This window comes from Sinocyclocheilus anshuiensis, unplaced genomic scaffold (assembly GCF_001515605.1).
Source record: "Sinocyclocheilus anshuiensis isolate Anshui unplaced genomic scaffold, SAMN03320099.WGS_v1.1 scaffold110, whole genome shotgun sequence".
Lineage (NCBI taxonomy): Eukaryota > Metazoa > Chordata > Actinopteri > Cypriniformes > Cyprinidae > Sinocyclocheilus > Sinocyclocheilus anshuiensis.
The window spans coordinates 1423615-1442832 of NW_015544155.1; the positions used below are offsets into that span (position 1 = coordinate 1423615).

General features: G+C 34.4%; 1 protein-coding gene across 1 annotated transcript in view; it reads left to right on the forward strand.

Moving 5' to 3' along the window:
• LOC107695383 (phosphatidylinositol 3,4,5-trisphosphate-dependent Rac exchanger 2 protein-like) overlaps positions 1–19218 on the forward strand; it is a 123841-nt gene that overhangs the window by 104204 nt on the left and 419 nt on the right. Inside the window, exons 36-38 of the mRNA XM_016495267.1 lie at positions 2623–2689; positions 3706–3896; positions 12841–12943. Coding sequence (XP_016350753.1) covers positions 2623–2689; positions 3706–3896; positions 12841–12943 — 361 coding nt within the window. The remainder of the gene's footprint in view (positions 1–2622; positions 2690–3705; positions 3897–12840; positions 12944–19218) is intronic.

The following is a 19218-nucleotide window of genomic DNA, read 5'->3' on the forward strand; positions in this document are numbered from 1 at the left end:
TCTGTCTGTCTGTCTGTCTGTCTGTCTGTCTGTCTGTCTGTCTGTCTGCCTGTCTGTCTGTCTGCCTGTCTATCTATCTATCTATCTGTCTCTGTCTCTCTGTCTGTCTAGCTATCTATTTCAAAGCTGCATTTATATAATAAAACAGTAAAATAGTAAACAGTAATTTTGTGAAATATTAATACAATTATAAATAACTGTTTTCAATATTCATGTGGTTTAAATGTAATTTACATACATCATGATGTCCTGATAATCATGATACATTGTTTTCAGCATTGTTTGATAAATAGAATATTCAATAGAATATCATTTATTTATGATGGAACATAATAAATGTATTTCAGTGTCACTTTTGATAAATTTAATGTGTCATTGTTAAATGAAAATATTAATAAAAAAAAAAAAAAACTTACTGACCCCAGACTTTTGAAAGATAGTCTACATATAAATGTGATTGTAGAAGAATTAGGTTATATTTCAAAATACCGTGGGTTTAGCATCTGATAGACAACAATAACAATGATAATAAAAAACAAAACAAAATTTAAGTACCATATTATTTTTTAGGCATGTACAGTACAATTGTATTCATTTTAGTATATTGAAGTAACATATAAAACTATGGGATTATGTGGGAACATCTCTCACCCCTACATGTACCTTCATACACACCCCCTGTCAGTGCAGTGTTCTCAGTAGCGAAGTGTTGGCATGAGTTGTTGTCTCTGCCGTGAAACTGAGAAGCGGATGGGCGATTGATCTAATAACATAAATCGTCAGCTCCATCTGGTGCTGCTTGAGCCCGCCAGACTTGGATGTTTGGTTTTGTGATGCGTGAAGACCTGGTCTGCCCGTCTGGTGTGTGGTACTTTGAGTAGCACAGCAGGCTATTGTTTTAAATCAGTGGACTCTTTAGTCACAATCTGAAGTGAGAGGCACACTACGTCAAACTGCATGTGTCGAAAAAAACAGGCCGTGATTTACAGCGACTTAAAGGAACAGTTCACACAAAAATGAAAATTTGCTGAAAATTTACTCACACTAAAGCCATCCAAGAAGTAGATGAGTTTGTTTCTTGATTGAAACAGATTTGGAGGAATTTAGCATTACATACTTGCTCACCAGTGGATCCTCTGCAGTGAATGGGTGCCGTCAGAATAAGAGTCCAAACAACTGATAAAAACATCACAATAATCCACAAGTAATCCACACCACTCCAGTCCATCAATTAACAGATTGTGAAGTGAAAAGCTGCATGTTTGTAAGAAACAAATCCATTATTAAAGGGGTCATATGATGTTGCTAAAAATAACATTATTTTGTGTATTTGATGTAATGAAATGTGTTTATGCGGTTTAAGGTTCAAAAAACACATTATTTTCCACATACTGTACATTATTGTTTCTACTATATGCCTCGCCTTTCTGAAACGTGTCTATTTTTACAAAGCTCATCGGTTAATTATTATTATTATTATTATTAATGTAATACTAATATGTACAGAGCCATTCAAAAGTTTGGTGATGAAACTATAGTATACCATGATCACATACATCCCTTTGTATTACACAGCATTGAAAGGGCTACAATGGCTATTGAAGTCCAGCAGCAGCTGAATCAGAGCTTAGAGGCCTTGATGGATGTTTCTAAGGCAATTAATCTCCAATAGTGTTTGTTTGCGCTTTGCAACATATGTTGGGTGCTGCTTAATGAAATGAAGATGAAAATCCTTTTGTAAATCAGTGGAATTAGTGTTTAAAGCTCTTAGTGCTTTAAGCTGATGGCCTCAGGATGTTTCTAAAGAACTTTGCATAATGCTTTCCATTACACTAACGTGAGCTGCCTAATTTAGTATGCAGAGTGAGTAGGATCTTATGACGGCAGCTTATGATGCGTTTATTTCTTTGAGAGAGAGAGAATACCTGAGTCTGCGTTTGTAAACATCATTTGGCATTATTAATAGTCTCTAATAATGCCACACTTCTAGTTTCACATTTCCATATCATCTGCTCCAATCAGTCAAGGATTAATATCGTTGACTAATTAACAATAATATTAATGCTGCGTCAAATGAGAATATTATCGTGATAAATCTCTCCCTGGCTGGGTGCAGATGGTAGATTAATTTACCTGACAATAGACATGTGCTGCAATATGCCAGAGAACCAGAACCACAAAACAGGCAGGTTTTGCCTATTTATAGGGGTTTACAATAAAAGGGTGATAAATTGATTTAAAATGATGTTATTTTGCCCAGAATAAAATGTTTATATAAAAATAGTATTTATTTATTTTTTTTACATAATTGTTGTATTGACCAGCATACCATCACATTCATTCTCTTTCAACTACTTTACTGCCACCTATGTCCGTTATGGTTACTGCAGGCAGTAATTGACATCTGGAATGAATCCCAGAGCATTGTTGATATGTGTTGTTTCAAAATAGAGTTCCCAGTTGCTTTGTTTGTAGACTCAAGAATTCTTACAACCAGCTTTTTTTATGTAAATCAAATCCAAAATTATTTTTTATGACACATCCTGTGTTGCTTGTATATGCAATCATTTGTCTTTGCATGTTCACTGCTTACACTAATATGTCTGTATTAATCATCCATAGGGCCTTTTATCTGGATAAATCGAACCTTCCCCCCAGCTCAGCTCCCAAAGCAGCCTTCATAGACAAGGTATGTGCTATCACTTACTATAGAATCTGCAGGGACTTGTGAGAAGTCTGTGTTTATGGCAGTACAGTGAAGCTAGTTATTTATTGAATGCATTTATTGATTCTCAATAATGAAAAAAGGAACCTGCTGAGTTAATGACATTTCTGTCATTAATTGCTCACCTTCATGTCATTCCAAACCCATATGTTCTTATTGTTTCAGTGAAACACAAAAGGGGAATTTTCAAAAATCTTCACACAGCCACTCAACAGTTCAATCAAGAATGACTTGTGAGTCAGTGAGTTGAATTCAAGAAACAAATCAGTCCAGTTGGCAAATTCTTTGTTCTTTTGAGTCAATTCTTTTAAATAAACCAGTTGATCCAGTTCACAAACTAGGCTGAATGATTCATTCAAGAATCGGACTCATTCAGTCCTCGAGTTCAACTCACTGATTAAATGATCCAGTCACAGCAGTTCACAAGTCAACAGCTCACTTAAAAAGATTTCACACTAAGCCATCATAGTACTTTAGATAACTTGAATTATAGAATACAAATCAGCTGAACCTCTCTTATTTATTTATTGGTTTATTTGTTTTTAGTTTTTTATTAATTTGTTCATTCATTCATTCATTTTTGCTTGGTCACTATGAACTGTCATTGTTTGGAAAAGCATTCTAGCTGATTTTAGATGTTAGAATGTTTCCTTTCATGTTTCACGGATGAAGGCAAATTATATGTACTCTTAAAAAAAAAGCTCTTTATTGGCATTGATGGTTTTATGAAGAAACTTGAACATCCATGGAATCTTTGCATTGCACAAAAGGTACTTTAGAGTGAAAAAAGGGTCTTTGGATTATTAAATGTGCCTTATACTAAGAAAAAATAGGTTCTTCTATGCTATCGCTGTGAAAGTCTTCTACTGGAACTTTTATTTTTCAGACCGTGGGTTTGGAACATCAGAGTGTGAGTGTGCGTTATCATTTTTGGTTGAACTATTCCTTTAACATGTAATGTTATTCTTTTTCTTTTGTAGCTGATGCGTCCTCTGAATGCCCTGGATGAGTTGTACAGACTGATGGAAAGTTTTATCTCGTGTCGGCGGACGGCTGCGTGCCAGTTCACAGCCTGTGGAGCGTCTGGAGTCGGGCTGCTCACCGTGGCCTCGGAGCTGTGCAGCCGCCTGGGAGCTTGTCACATCGTCATGTGTAACAGCGGAGTACACCGGTCAGCCTGGGTTACACACACATACACTCACACTCCTCCTTTCCCTTCTGTCCGACAGGCATCAGGCATTCGCCAGGGACGCTGTCTAAGTGGAACACTTCTGTTTTTTCCCTCCCCTCTCTTTTTTCCTTTCTGTCTGTAGCTCGGAGCAATTTACTTCCTGTCACTTATGTCTTTTATCCTGTTTTCTTCTCTGCAGCCTCAATCCTTCTTCAGTTTTGGCTGGGTTTTTTGGGTTTATCTCGATGGTTCTGCTGCAGTCTTTCTCTTTTCAGTCTCTCCTCCTCGTACCATCTAATATTCAATTTCCTCTTTTGTATGAATATGTAATAATCCTCATTACATGCTCATGTATCATTCCATAAATACACCTTTCTCTGCACTAATCATTCATCAAAAGCAATTATGAATATTCAGCGTCTCAGTTCTACATTTAGAAGGTCTCGCTTAATCTTTTCAGAGATGGTCCAGACAGCTCTATTTCTCTGGGCTGATTTGTGAATCTCAAATGAAGGGACATATTTTATTAAATTCAAGGCCACTTTTAGTATCACCAAGAGCTGATGTACTTACTTCATGAAGCCAATAGTTCAACAGTTCTTTTGTTATTCATTTTCAGTTTCAAGTGTCTCTGTGTATCCTTGCAGTGCCTCTCATAGGCCTTATTATTAAAGTGTTTGAAAGGCAGCACTATATTGTTATTCTGTAAATATTCAGGTTTTGTTGGAAAAATGTCACTATCATTCAAAAGTCTGGTTGTGGTATGATTTTTTCTAACGTTTCTTTCATTTTAATTCTCTTATTCGGGCCTAGGCTGCATTAATTTGATCAAAATACATATTACAATTAATATTATTACAATTTAAAATATTTTTCTATTTTAATATATTTTAAAATTGAATTTATTCCTGTGATGGCAAAGCTGAATTTTCAATCCATTACTCCAGTCTTCAGTGTCACATGACCCTTCAGAAATCATTCTAATATGCTGATTTGCTGGCCAAGAAACACTTCTTCATCAATACTGAATAGTTGTTCTGCTTGATATTTTTGTGGTGACTGTGATATACAGTAGTCAACATTTGAAGTGGATCAAAACCTTTCATCAAAGTTGTCCTAAAACCCAAAACCAAAATGCGTTCTTGTCTTACGACAACTTTGATTAACTTTTTTTGATCCACTTCAAATGTTGACTACTGTATACCTTTTTTCAGGATTCTTTGATTAATACAAAGTAAAAAAAAAATAGCATTTATTTGAAATGTGTAAAAGTCAATTTAACTTTTTAAGTTTTGATCAATTTAATGCACTTAAATAATTTTAAAAACAAAAATCTCACTGACCCCAAACTTTTGAACAGTGGTATATATTACACTGATTGAATATTCAGCATTCAAAATGTAACCACCAATGATGACATTATCAAAATAGTTGCTTGCTGAAGTTTGGTAGGTTTTCTTTCAATCCATTGGTTGAATCTGAATTGAATTGGCCACACTACACAGGAAGTTGAACTGGAATTTGAATTGGAATAACAGAAAGTGGAATTTCCTGAAGCACAACAGGTAATGGCATTCATGGAAGTGAAGTTTTCTTCCACCCCACACTCTTAAAAATAAAGGTGCTTAAAAGGTTCTTCAAGCGATGCCATAGAAGAACCATTTTTGGTTCCACAAAGAACCATTCAGTCAAAGGTTCTTTAAAGAACCATCTCTTTCTTACCTTTTTATAATCTGAAGAACCTTATTTCGCCACAAAGAACCTTTTATGAAATAGAAAGGTTCTTCAGATGTTAAAGGTTCCTTATAGAACCATTTAGACAAAAAGGTTCTTCTATGGCATCGTGAAGCACCTTTATTTTTAAGAGTGCAGTCCAGGCCTGTAAAGCGTTTTTGATCTTTGTCCAGCATTATTTAGTTAATTAGTTAGTTTAAAATTACACTTATGGAAATATGAATTTCTTTGGAATTCTACTTTCTTAAATTCACATTTTAATTACGATTCTAATTTCTGTTTACTACATCAGTTCAAGCACAATTGAAATTCAGAAAAAACATTCTGAATAGAATTCTGAATGGCACACAACCATGGCATTTGCCCCATTATTAATGCACAATCTCCCTGGACAGCAGAGTTTCTTGGGCACTGAAATTTGTGCCCACTTTTCTTAGCAAAATTGCAAAGTTGATTGGAACTGTTTTTGAAGTGCAAGGTCAGTTCTAAAGATGCCCAGTTGGATTTTAAATCTAGTTTTGACTGGGCCACTAAAGGAAATCACCCTAGTTGATTCAGTGTGGGGTTTCTTGTATGCTTCGGGATATTGTTCTTTTGAAGGATTTACATTTCTTGCTGCAGTCTTTCTGCTTTCTATTTTTCTCATCTTATGAGATTTTCCTGTTGTTTCTTACATCACTGTCTGGAGGGCTGCGACTCTTTTAGATTTGATTTAAAATTTGTATAGGCCTCTTGGTGGCGTCACTTACTCCAGCTCTCTTTGCCTGGATACTGAGCTTTGGAGGACAGCCTGTTCTGAGAAGATTTACATTCAGTCACGTTTGTAAATAGGAAGCTTTACAGTGTGTTGAGATATATTCATTGGCATCATTTTTTTAATCCTTGCCCTAACTGGGAATTTTCAAGACCTTTGTCACAAATCTGCTTGGAAAGATTGTTCACCTTCATTTGACCAAACGGGTGTTCCTAGAGAGGGTGAGCCAATTTGCTAACAACTACTTAACAGAAGCAGAATCCCTAAGCAACTGCATAAAAAAATGCCAAATCATGGCTTTTTTTTCTTCAGAGAAATTAGCTTTTATTTGTCATTTAATTTGTAAATTGTTTATGTGTTGTTGTTTTGGCATGAATACTAATTCTCAGGATGTGAAAAAGAGCAAGAGGGTGTTGACTTTTTATTGGCACTGTATGTTGCTGAAATGGTATTTCAATCTCAATTTCAAGGCCTTACACATGGCAACAGACGCACATGCATGCTGTTCTTTGAATGGCACTTTACTGCAGTGTATTGGATAAAAGCAGCATAAAATGTTCGCAGCATTGTGTGTGTTGGTTTGGGTGTGACTAACTCACATTTGTACGCCAGGGCAATTACAGGCCACATCTCAGCTTTTGTGAAGCCGCAGGTGCTCAGACCTGCCATGGTTACAGTGAATTCAGTCGTGTTTACCCCTCTAAACATGCCTTCATCAAACAAATTCTCTCTTTATTTAACCTGCTTTTGCTCATAACCAACAGACAATTCCAGATAATTCTGGGTAAAACATGGTTTGGAGCATTTTTTCATATTTATAGTTTGTTTCAAGCCCATTTTTCTCAATAGTATAGCTAAATTGAAGTTGCGTTAAATAGGTTTAGGCAGGAAATGTGTTGTACTGCTTATAAGATGTATATGAGAGTTGAATAATTAATTCCATAGAGTAGAATTTCAGATGTGGTTAACCTGGCATAAAGTGATAGTTCACCCAAAAATGAAAATTGTCATGAATTACTCCCCCCTCAAGTTGTTCCAAACCTGTATGAGTTTCTTCTGTTGAGCATAAAAGAAGATATTTTGAAGAATATGGGTATAACCAAAAAGTTGATGGACCCCATTGACTTTCATAGTATGGAAAAAATACTGTGGAAGTCAGTGGGGATCATCAACATTTTGGTTACTCACATTCTTCAAAATATCTTCCTTTGTGTTCAGCAGAAGAAAGAAACTCATACTCCTTTTCATTTTTGGGTGAATTATCAACATAATAAAACACCCAGTATGCATGATATGCAGAGCATCAGTGTTTCATAATGTGCTCCTATTTATATATCCTTTTGTCTGCCAAACAGCCTCAATCAACAAACAAAATGTGCCTATTTCTACTTTTAATAAAATGTAATAGTTGCAGAGAGGCACAAGCTTTGCTTTAAAGTACTCACCTGCCAAATGCGGCTAAAGTTAAGTGAGAGCTGATGTCTATTTTATGGCTAAATTTCTTTCACAAAGGTGTTGCAGAGGTCCGATTTCAATATAAAGTTGTTCTAAATTTACTGGTTCCCCCCAAAGTGGGAGAGTAAGAACACAGTTTAAAGTGGGCATGTAATGCTTTGAAGTACTGTAAATGAGTTCAGTGCAAAATGAAAACACTGTGACTTTCAGAACAACATATTTCCTGAACTTCCTTAGCTTTTTGGTGTCAGACATAATGTATTCATATGTCAGTGACATCAGCATTGTTCAGAAATATGGCAATGCGGTGATATAAACTAAATAGGATAGATACTATTAACTATAAAAGTAAAATGTGTGAAAGTCCCCCAAACTTTGTGCTGTTTCTGGCTGTGTGTAGCACTGCATATCCTTTCAAAGTGTTAGGAAAGAGAAGCTGAAGTTATTTTTAATAAGGTTCACAATCATTTTAGTTAAATTTTAACAGTTTGTGAAGCACATTTCAGCACAAATTATGTTGTGGAACTGTAGCACTGTAATGCAGGCTTTGACTTTTTAGGGATGAAGCTCTGCAAACTTTATTGAACCCAACTGTAAACCCAAAAGGCTTGAAAAACTGCATTATGAACTAACCTCATAAGTGGACCTCATAGTAAAAAAAATATATATATATATACATACATACATACACAGTATATATGTAATAGTTAAATTCAGTAACATTCTTTTTTAGTGTACTTCAACCATCTGTCCTGCTCTTGGAGCATAAATAGTTTAATGAAACATTCATGGGTGTCTACAGAGCTCCATAAACGTTCTCAAATAGCTTCATCCCCAACTTGGGATATTTAATCTTTCATTATATAGATCTATTAGGACCAGTATCTACTTTCTCTCCCATGTGTAGTCTATCTAGTCCATCTGTCCATTCCCAGAGTCACATTTACAGTAAGTGTGTAAATCAAACATTCACATCTGCTGGTTGTAGGTTGCTTAATGTGTAGCGTATAGCAGTCCTCCCTTAAGAATACCAGACACATTTTGTACGTCAGCAGAAGAGTTCAGAACACTTATTTTATAAAGAGGCTATAAATGCCGTCACACAGGTATTGCCTCAGGCCAGCTGGCTCAGTATTGAGCCAGCTTTGATTCGCTATGGCTGATATCACATCGCAGTGTGTGGCTCCTGCTGTGGCTCCCACCTTTGCTGTGATGGCACAGCATTTCTGATCTTCCCCGTAATTGTGTCTCACTTTAAAAGACTTGTACTGATGTATTGGAAAATGTAAGGATTCATTCACCAAAAATATGTAAATTGTGTCATTATTTTTATAAGACACTATTTTGGAAAAGTGTTTTTTTTTTTTGTCCATACAGTGAAAATCAGTGGGGTCCAGTGTTGTTTTGAGCCCAACATTCCTCAATATATATATATAAAAAATATTAGCTAAGAGCACATTTGTTACTCAAAAACAAAAACTGTGTTCTACAAAAAGGGTATAAAATGCAAACAATTACAAGAGAGAGAGAGAAAAAAAACTGCCTGGTCGTGGAATTTCTTTTTTCTTTTCTTTTTTTGCCCATTGAATCTTGAGCCTTCCATGGGCTTGATCAAAGAATTATAATATATATAAAATATTTTGAACATAATTAGTTTAATTAAATAATAATAATAATAATAATAATAATAATAAAATAATAAAGCTGAAATAATATAAAATATAAATATTAGATACAAAAAAAACTGCCTTGGCAACTATCTGAAATAAGTACAAGCTGAAGTATTAAAATGTCTAAAACTGAATAAATAAAAATAAAAGTAAACCAAAATAAAAATAAATTAAAGTATTATTAAAATATTTATAAAACAAAACAAAAAAGACAAGCACAAAAATGACTAAAACTAAAAGTAAAATTAAAGCTAAAATATAAGAATAAAAGCTAAATCAAAATAATTAATAAATAGTATAACTTTTTTTTTTGGCTGAGTTTAGTATATAAATAATACTAAAATGACACACGTTTGCTTTTACTAGTTTTACCATAAACTCTTTCCACTTTCCTGCTACCAACCCTATAAGCTCATAAAATTGTTCTTCCGTGGTGCTTTCTTCACTGCAAGTCATGTGGAGGTCAAAGTGGCGTATGACATGAGAGTATAAGGCCCTTTACACTTACTTTCAAGCATTCACTTTATTTTAGCAATTAAGGAACAGTAGGAATGCTACAGCCGAGAAGAGAAGGGACAGCTCAATCAGCCGTAAAACACTAAGGATCAATTTCGAGGTGTAGTTTGTTATCGTAAAGAGGTCACACAGTGCCCTTGACGCTCAATATGTGTCTGTCTATCAGAGTAAGGGAAACACATAAATCAAGCCCACACTTTAACAAGATTCACCTCTCTTTGCTGCGGCATGACATGTCCTTGAGGTTTAAAATGACAGTGAATGTGCGATATCAGTGGCTGATGTGAGGAACACTGGTGACTCTGAAATCTTTGTATCATGTTTTTGTTTCTCTATTATAAATCAAGAGGATCGATCTATGAAATGCAATTGAGGGTAAAATACACCTAAGCGTCAGGTTAGTTTTGACATAGTCAGCAGTTTGCCAGAAAGAAACCCATTTGTTGCCAATTAAGGGCAAACAATCAAAGAGGGAAACAGGCAAAGAATCCTGATGCGTTTTTTATAAAGACAAAACAGAAAACAAATCCATCCCCTGGTAAGTTTCATATATTCTAGTATCATAGCTAGACTCTTGAATATCTGCATATGAGATCAAGTAAGAAAAAGCCTTTTTCTTGAGCCAAAGGTCAGTGCTTTTCTCACTTCAGAAGAACTGAATGATTGAATTCACAGATGAGAGCCATATAACACATCTGACACCTCTGCCTGTGAACACATATATATCACCAAAAATGAGATGGAAATGTCAAGCTGATGCATCGTGGATATAGACAGTTTGACAGTGGACAAGCTATTAAATAACCAAATATCTTTCTGACGGATTCTGTGTTACAGCTCACCAGTTTTAAACAGTCTCCCCACAGGTATAAAAACATTAGCAGTGTCAGATATTGATTTTTTCATGATTGCTTCGTTGTTTATCAGATCTTCGTTCATGTTCTTGGTAATCTAAAATCAGTTTGGTATCTCTCTAAATAAGTCATCTTTTATGTTTGTCATTTGGATTAGGTCTTATTGACCCAGACACTGCTCATTGACTTTGTCTAGTGGTACCTCATAAAGCTCTTTTGGCCTATCTTTTGGGAAATGGAAATCAGATTTTTCATAATCTTTGTAAATAAATTAGTTCAGTGCACTATGAAAACACACTAACTTTCAGAACTCAAACATTTCTCTCCAGTCTAAAAGACAGTTCAAAAGAATATAAAGAAAAAAAAATCAGTTCTATGTTATTTAGTGTTTTCTATTTTGGGTCAGTTTATTACATTTTTTATTTCAGTTTTAGTTTCATTATTAATTTTAGTATTTTAGCATTGCCAAAGTTAATGTGTTAAGCTAAATGAAATAAACATTTAGTTTTGCACATGGGTATTAAGATAACTTGTGACTAAACAGGGTTATGATAGTTTTGAATTATAGTAATTTAGTTTTAGTATTTTCAGCGTTTGTTAGTTTGTCTTTATTTTTTATCCATTTCAGTTTTGTTTTGTTTTTTAGTTTCATTACAACTTTAGCATTTTAGCACTACCAATGTTGATGCGTTAAACTAAACTAGTTAACTTGCTACTAAACATGGTTGTTGTAGTTTGAATGATTTTTATTCTTTTCTATTTTTATTTTATTATTATTATTATTATTTTAATTTTAGTTTTTATTTCTATTTAATGTGCTGGGTTCAGTTTTAGTATTTTCAGTGTTTTATATTTTATATTTTGTTATATTTTGTTATTTATATTTTATATTTTAAGACTATGAAAGTTAATGTATGAAACTAATCCGGTACCGTTAATCAACTGGCATTTTCATCTAGTGACAGCATATGTTTATTGTGAGTGGTTTGTAAATGTTTCATGTTTTATATTATGGCATGTATCACGAAACTACATTCAATTCATGCTTATCTTCATTTAATTTAGTTTTGGAGTCATGTTAAGCAAGAAAAGCTTTTCCCCCCTTTTTCCCCCAGTGTGATTAAAAAAAAAAAAGTATTCCTTTCAGATTACAGCTTATTAGGTTGAGAAGGTGCTTTCTAGTTTTGTGCGTCAGATGGTTATGGAAAGGGGTGTAATTTTGTCTTATTGACCCAGACTCTGTGCATCAGCATGTCTAGTAGTAGCTCATAAATATATATTGGCCTTTTGATTGGAATTATCTGTTTTATCTTACCCTGATTGGCTCCTTTCCCACTCATTTCTAGTGGTCACAGTCTTTTAGAGACTACATGCTTATAGTTCATCTTGGGGGATGTTTATTGGTCTCTTGGGACTGTTCGCTTTGGATGTAGTGGAGTTTGTGACTCTCACACCTGTTTGGCCACGCTGCCCTTTGACTGTCTGTTCAAATGTTAATGGGATGTGAGTGGCATACACATGTTGTCAGAGAATGAAAGTGCATGTCATGCTTCATCTCGCTGGAATGACAGCACATCTGACAGGTCTTCCTGTTATCCAGGCTTTGGCACAGACTTATGAGACATCAGCCCGGGCCGCACAAGCTTGTTAAATGCTTCGGCTTTCCTAATAGAGCCAAAATCTGTCCTCCATGCTCTAATCAGAATTTAGTTGTATTTATTTAGCTTCTCTGTTTTTTTTTTAAATTAAATTATTAATTTAAAAAATCTCATCATAATTAATTAAATTAAAACATGGAAAATGATAGTGGAAATTGAGTGTAATTACCCCCCTCATTTTTGCTATTGCTGCAATCAGCATCTGAATACTTTATAATATTTGATAAACAGTTATGATTGTACATTATAATGTGGAGTGTATGGTGTTAAATGCTGACCTGTACTTTATTGTTTGTCTTGCAGTTGTACTCTGACTGTCACGCTGGAACAGGCCATTCTTCTGGCCCGCAATCACGGCTTGCCCCCACGATGCATCATGCAGGCCACTGACGTCATGAGGAAGCAGGTATGTTCTGTTCTTGGGTAACACTTTTGGCCCTGTAGACTTTTAGCCAAGTTAAACTCCAAGCACACTTTTTACACTTTTTTTTTTCCCCACTAACAATGTCCAACAGTGCATGTACAGAACCATTCAAAAGTTGGGGGTCATTAAGATTATTTTATTGTTTTTGAAAGAAGTCTCATGCTGTAAGACTGCACTGATTTGTAAAAAATATAGTAAAAACAGTAATATAGTAAAATATTGTTATTATATATTATTATAAGACATTAATATAATTTAAAATTACTGTTTTCAATTGTAATATATTTTAAAATGTCATATACTGTATTCCTGTGACAGCAAAGCTGCATTTTTAGCATCATTATTCCAGTCTTCAGTGTCACGTGCTCCTTCAGAAATCATTCAGTATGCAGATTTTGGGCTCAAGTAACATTTCTTTGAAAAATAGAAAGTTCAAAATAAATTTATTTGAAATCGAGGTCTTCATTCGTAATTGAGATGTCATCATAAATGTCTTCAATGTCACTTTTGATCAATTTATTTGATAAAAAAAAAAATACTGACCCTAAACTTATTAATGATAGTGTACATATACATCACATTATAATTATCTGAAATGTGTTAATAACATTTTTTGATGGAAGTGACATTGGAAACATTTTTGGAATAAAATGACAGAGTCTTGCAAATGCTAATTTCATAGCTAGTATCTTATGAATCCTAAATACACAACATTAAATAATATTTATTTTATTTTGCATAATAATAATAATATAAAAAAAAATACTCAAGTCACTTTAAATGTGATTTTCATATAACAAAAACAAAAAAGCTGAAATCTGTTAGTTTTAATAAAATGTTAATAAAAGATTGAAGAACCCTGTTACTGTTTCTACTCAACGTTATGCTAGCTCGCTGTAGAATGCACCATTTTTTATACTTTTATTTTATAAACCCATGTTTTCTCATTTAAAGCTTCTACTGGGAAATTCATTTATATGGTTTGGTTTCAAAGTGCCATTTCCAGCAGAGAAAAAGATGGGCTAATATCTACCTCTGCTTTTGAATGTTTTCTGAATTTTACTGACCCCGTTAATTTATTGGGAATTACAGTTGCAAAAAAATCGAAACATTAGGCCACCGTGTTCATTTCGAGGAGGATTTATTTTTATCAAAGGCCTGTTTAATTATTTTGGGAAATGTAACAAGCTTAACTGCCTTGGTTTGCTTTCTCTCATTTCGGTTTCTCTACATGGCTATTAACATAAGCTCTTCCTCCCTCCGGTTAGCTAGTCTGGAAGGAGGATAGACGTTCATGAAATGAAGTCTCGCTACCTTTCATTTAGAAAGTGGAAGATTACCTACCCATTTTCTGACAGGGTCTGCTCTTTTGATATCATTAAGCTCTGGAGACTTGTATAGAGGGCTAGGACAGCTGCTCTGTCAGCTCTGAAGAAATGAAACTTCAAGGTGGCCCTGAGTCATGAGAGGCAAAGACTAGAGAGCCCTTGACAGTAACTCAGATATCTTTCAAAAGAGTACAATAGGGCAGTGCTTCTCATCTCATGTGTTAGCCAATGTGTCATTTATACATTTACTGTAAGTTTTAATCATTATTTAATAATAAAAGTAGTAATATAAATAACTAAAGTAAATGTTATTTATGTATTCAAAGTAATATTAAATAGTCATAATTAATTTAAATAAATTTATTATTAATACGTGTAGGCACATATACAGTATAAATCATTGATTTGCATATACACTGTGACAAAACTGACACTTATTTTTCCATGCATTCCACTTCTGGTGTTATTAATGCATTTGCTGTCAATTTTAATCATTAATTGATAATAAAAGTAGTAATAAAATGATTTGTGTTTTTATGTAAAGTAATTTTAAATAAAATTACAATGAATTCAAATTAAATTAATTAATAATAATTATTAATAGATACGATAGCAAGAACATGTCAGACCACTACATTATAGGGAACAGGTCCTTCATAGGTAAGGCCATTAAAATGTATGTAGTAAAACGACTTTATGAGTAACTATTTATCTTTCATCTGAGGATAGCCATACTTTTTATCATATATATTTGCATATCTGATTTTAAAACTGCTGAATTCATATAATATGTATGGCATATAATATGTGATGTTCTGGACTGCCTTTGGGTGAGGAGTCCTTACCTGCGCCGTCCAGGCTCCAAAATGACTTCATAAATATAAATATGAATTTAGCTCCCCCTGGCTGACTATTTATTATTATTCACTAATTCGTACCTCGCAGCAAGACTTAAAAGAGACTCATCCATTATAATGCCTGGAACTCACTGAGGAACAGAAAGGGACACTGACGAATAGCTCATTTATGCAGTTTCTGTGTATAAACACTAAATTGCTGAACTGCTAAAATGAGTTAACCATATTTTTAGGGAAGTGATTGTTTAAAAAAAGGTTATCAAGAAGTTGGATAATCTTCTCAGTGTCTGTAGACAACTGCTCTTTGTGTGCTTGCCCTCTCATATCTCAGTTCTTCTCATCAACGTCCAGCTGTATCTTTTAAAGTCCCAGGAAAGCAGTAGGCGAAGCGGCTGACTCTGGTTGTGTAATTGCTGATGTTATCATGGCATGATAAGGGACTGACCATGGTGCCGCCCATGTCTGAGGCACTCACTGGTCAGCAGTCGTTGGAGAGGCAGTGTACCTGTACGCTGAAGCTCTGCACTCACAATCACAGCTGTGTTTATGCGGCAGTAACGTCCCCCGCTGCTGATGCATCCTGCTCCAGATGCACCTGCCGAGACGCCTCACGTCAAACCAAACTGCAGAGCTATTTGTGGAAACAGCTAGGCAAATGTTTGTAAAATGTGCAAGATACACGTTTTCGTTCCTAAGTCAAGGCACAGGTGGCCATTTTTCATTTTGACGTGATAGGATTCCGCAGTCAAAACACTCTCAGTTAAACAGTCCTGTGATTCATTTAGCATCGGACGTTCATTTAGTTGGCCGCATCTTACTCACAGCAAACGACTCTGGATGTTCTATGAGTATGTATGTTTTATATTCTAATTTACGATTACAAACAAGTCCATCTAACACATTTGACAAGGCCAGTGTTCGTGAACTGTGACGACGGATGCGGCTTGTAAGTCACAGGTTCAGCTGGCTGGCAGGACTCTACTGCTGCTCTTTTTATATGAAATATGAGCCACAGCATCTATGAAGGATGGCAGAGCTGGCTGACTTGGGCAACCAAAGAGGAAAAAACAGATGATCTGTTCAGAATAGGAAATTATTATATGAATTATTTAAAAATAGAAGAAAAACCAGTGCATATTTATTTAAAAAATAATAATATTTATTTAAAAAAAATAATTTTCCTTGGTACAGAAATAGACGTACATTAAAATAAATTGGATGATTTCATTTCAGTACATGTATGGGGTTGGGCGTATATTTGTATTTGACAACACATAAAATATTATACATTATATATGTGTGTGTCACGATGCACACACACGAGGGACGAGGAGACGCTGGAGAATATGTTGACAGGACTTTATTTGCATGAACCAAGGGAGACGAACACAGGAAGACGTTCACACGAAGACGTTTTGTCACAAAAACGCACACACACACACACACACACACACACATATCATTTCAGTCCCTTCACATTCACACTGTGGTTTTCACTAACCTTTCATAAAATGTGCATGAAATAATTTTAGACCTAAATGCCACAGTTCAAAGATTTACACATTTCAGAGTAATGTTTAGGCCGCCAGAATTATTACAGCACTATATTGACAGGCCTCAAATATTCTGATGAGAGGTTTGCTGTAAACCTCTAAGTGTTTGGAATGGTTGTGGATGAATTTTCATTTTTGGTGAGCTATTACGTTAAAGCTATTTAATGTGCAGAGTTATTTTTTATAATGAAGTAATTTCAGCCTAAGGTGGGCTATCTGGTCTACTTTTAAAATAATTTAAAGGGATAATCCACACAAAAATGAAAACTCTGTTATTATTTACTTCTCCTCATGTCGTTCTATAAATAAATGAATGATTGAATGTATGTATGAATGAATGTAATTGCAATATTTTTTCAGAGAAAAAAGTCAGAATTGTAAGATATAAACTCTGACTTTAAAAACTATAAAATCCTGAGTTTATTTCTCAAAATTCTGAGTTTGCATCTTGCAGTTCTGACTTTTTTCTCTAAATTCTGAGTTTACATTTTGCAATTCAGTTTTTTGTTTCCGCCACAGAATAAAAAATAAAAAAGGTAATTGCAGCATTTATCTCACAATTTTTATTTTTACCTCCAATTGCAACTTCTCAGAATTGCACGCTTATATCTCACAATTGCTCATCTCTTTATATATCACAATTCTGACTTTGTCTTGCAAGTCTGACTACATATCTTGGCGTTCTCAGAATTTCAAGAAAAAAAGTCAGAATTGTGAGATAGAAAAATCACAATTACCGTTTTTTTTTTTTTTTTCAATTTTTATCCTGTGGCAGAAACAAGCTTCCATATCTTATAATAAAAATAAGATATTAAAAAAGATATTTAAAAAAATGTTGGTAACCAAATGGTGTTGGGTCACATTGACTTCTATGGAATGGACAAAGAAATACAGGTCAAGTGAACCCGAAACAGATTGGTTACCATTTTTGGGTGGACTGTCTCTTTAAGATTAAAGTTTGAAAATCTCCCTGACTTCACAGAATATTCAGCATTTAAATACAACAATGTCAACATTGTAATATTTGCATATTGAATTGTGATGGGCTTCATTTTTGCATCTTTTTACTCATACTAAATTGTGCAGAAGTTTAAAACCTATAGCTCAACTACAGCTACTGAATAACATGATTTGTTTGCTGTCTTGCAAGGGCTGATATTTCTTTCTGCAACTGCAAATCTAGTATTGTAAATGTAAGTGTGCTTTTTAAATATCCTTTAGTGTAGTAATAAGTGGTGCACAGTTTTACTGGAGACAGAAACTCGGGAACAGCTGTTCTACATTTATTCTTCAAATAAACCCCTGGAGTAGAACCGTGCGAAACAAAAGATACAGCATTCTTGCAAATGTGCGCATTATGTTGTATTCCTCCATATGCAATGAAATTGAACAGAAACCTGGGGTATTAAATACACAAAACATATTATTCAGCTTCAAATGCATGTCCTCTAGTAGAACAGCAACCACATTACTGCAGGTATGTGCGAGTGTGTGTGTGTGTGTGTGTGTGTGTGCACGCACAAACGAGAGAGAACATGTACGAGAGCCCAACTCTATTTCCTGCAGGAAAACAGAATGAGACATACATTAAAAACAGACCCACTCATTCTCTCTCAGCAGGTACAAAACTCCAGCGTAAACTCTAATCTGTCACAGTCACTTGAGGTCTGTAGGGAGATGTACTGTAGCGTGACCCTCAAGACAATGACTCATAGCTTTTCATAGCATGTTGTATGTGATCATTGCTGCGCGGCTTATGGTTATTTGGCATATAACAAATGCTGCCTAAATCCAAGGATTTGTATTTAACCTTTTTAAAATTCACTGCAGCTCAGAAGGAAAGTTATTAGCTTGTTTATTACATACAAGTGTATGTGTTCAGTTTCTTACATCATTTACATTAGCAAGTTGCTTTCTAAAAAAAACATAATGAATGTCAACTATAGTATTACATCCTGTCGTAACCAGGCACAATGTGACAGTCTATCCACATTGTATAACATGACATAATCATAACCAATTAGAACACGTGGTTTTAAATATACAGCTAAGTGGAGAAGGATTTTGGACCAATCAGATTACATTGAGGGTGGGGCTATTCAACAATTGTTATTAATCCACTGCAACTTAATTATTTAGAACTGTTATAAAATTATGGTTTTAAAATACATGTCTAAAAGTTTAAATTTTTACATTTTTTAGTTAAATTTTTAAAATAAATTAATACTTTTATTCAGCAAGGATGCACTAAATTGATTCAAAGTGACAGAAAAATATATGATTCAAAAGATTTCAATTTCAAATAAATGCTGTTCTTTTGAATGTTCTATTCATCAAATAATCTGGAAAAATATCAGTGTTTACACAAGACTATTAAGCAGCTGAACTGGTTTTAACATTGATAATAATAAGAAATGTTTCTTAAGCAACAAAACAGCATATATATTAGAATGATTTCTGAAGGATCATGTGGCCTGAAGACTGGAGTAATACCTGCTGAAAATTCAGCTTTGCCATCA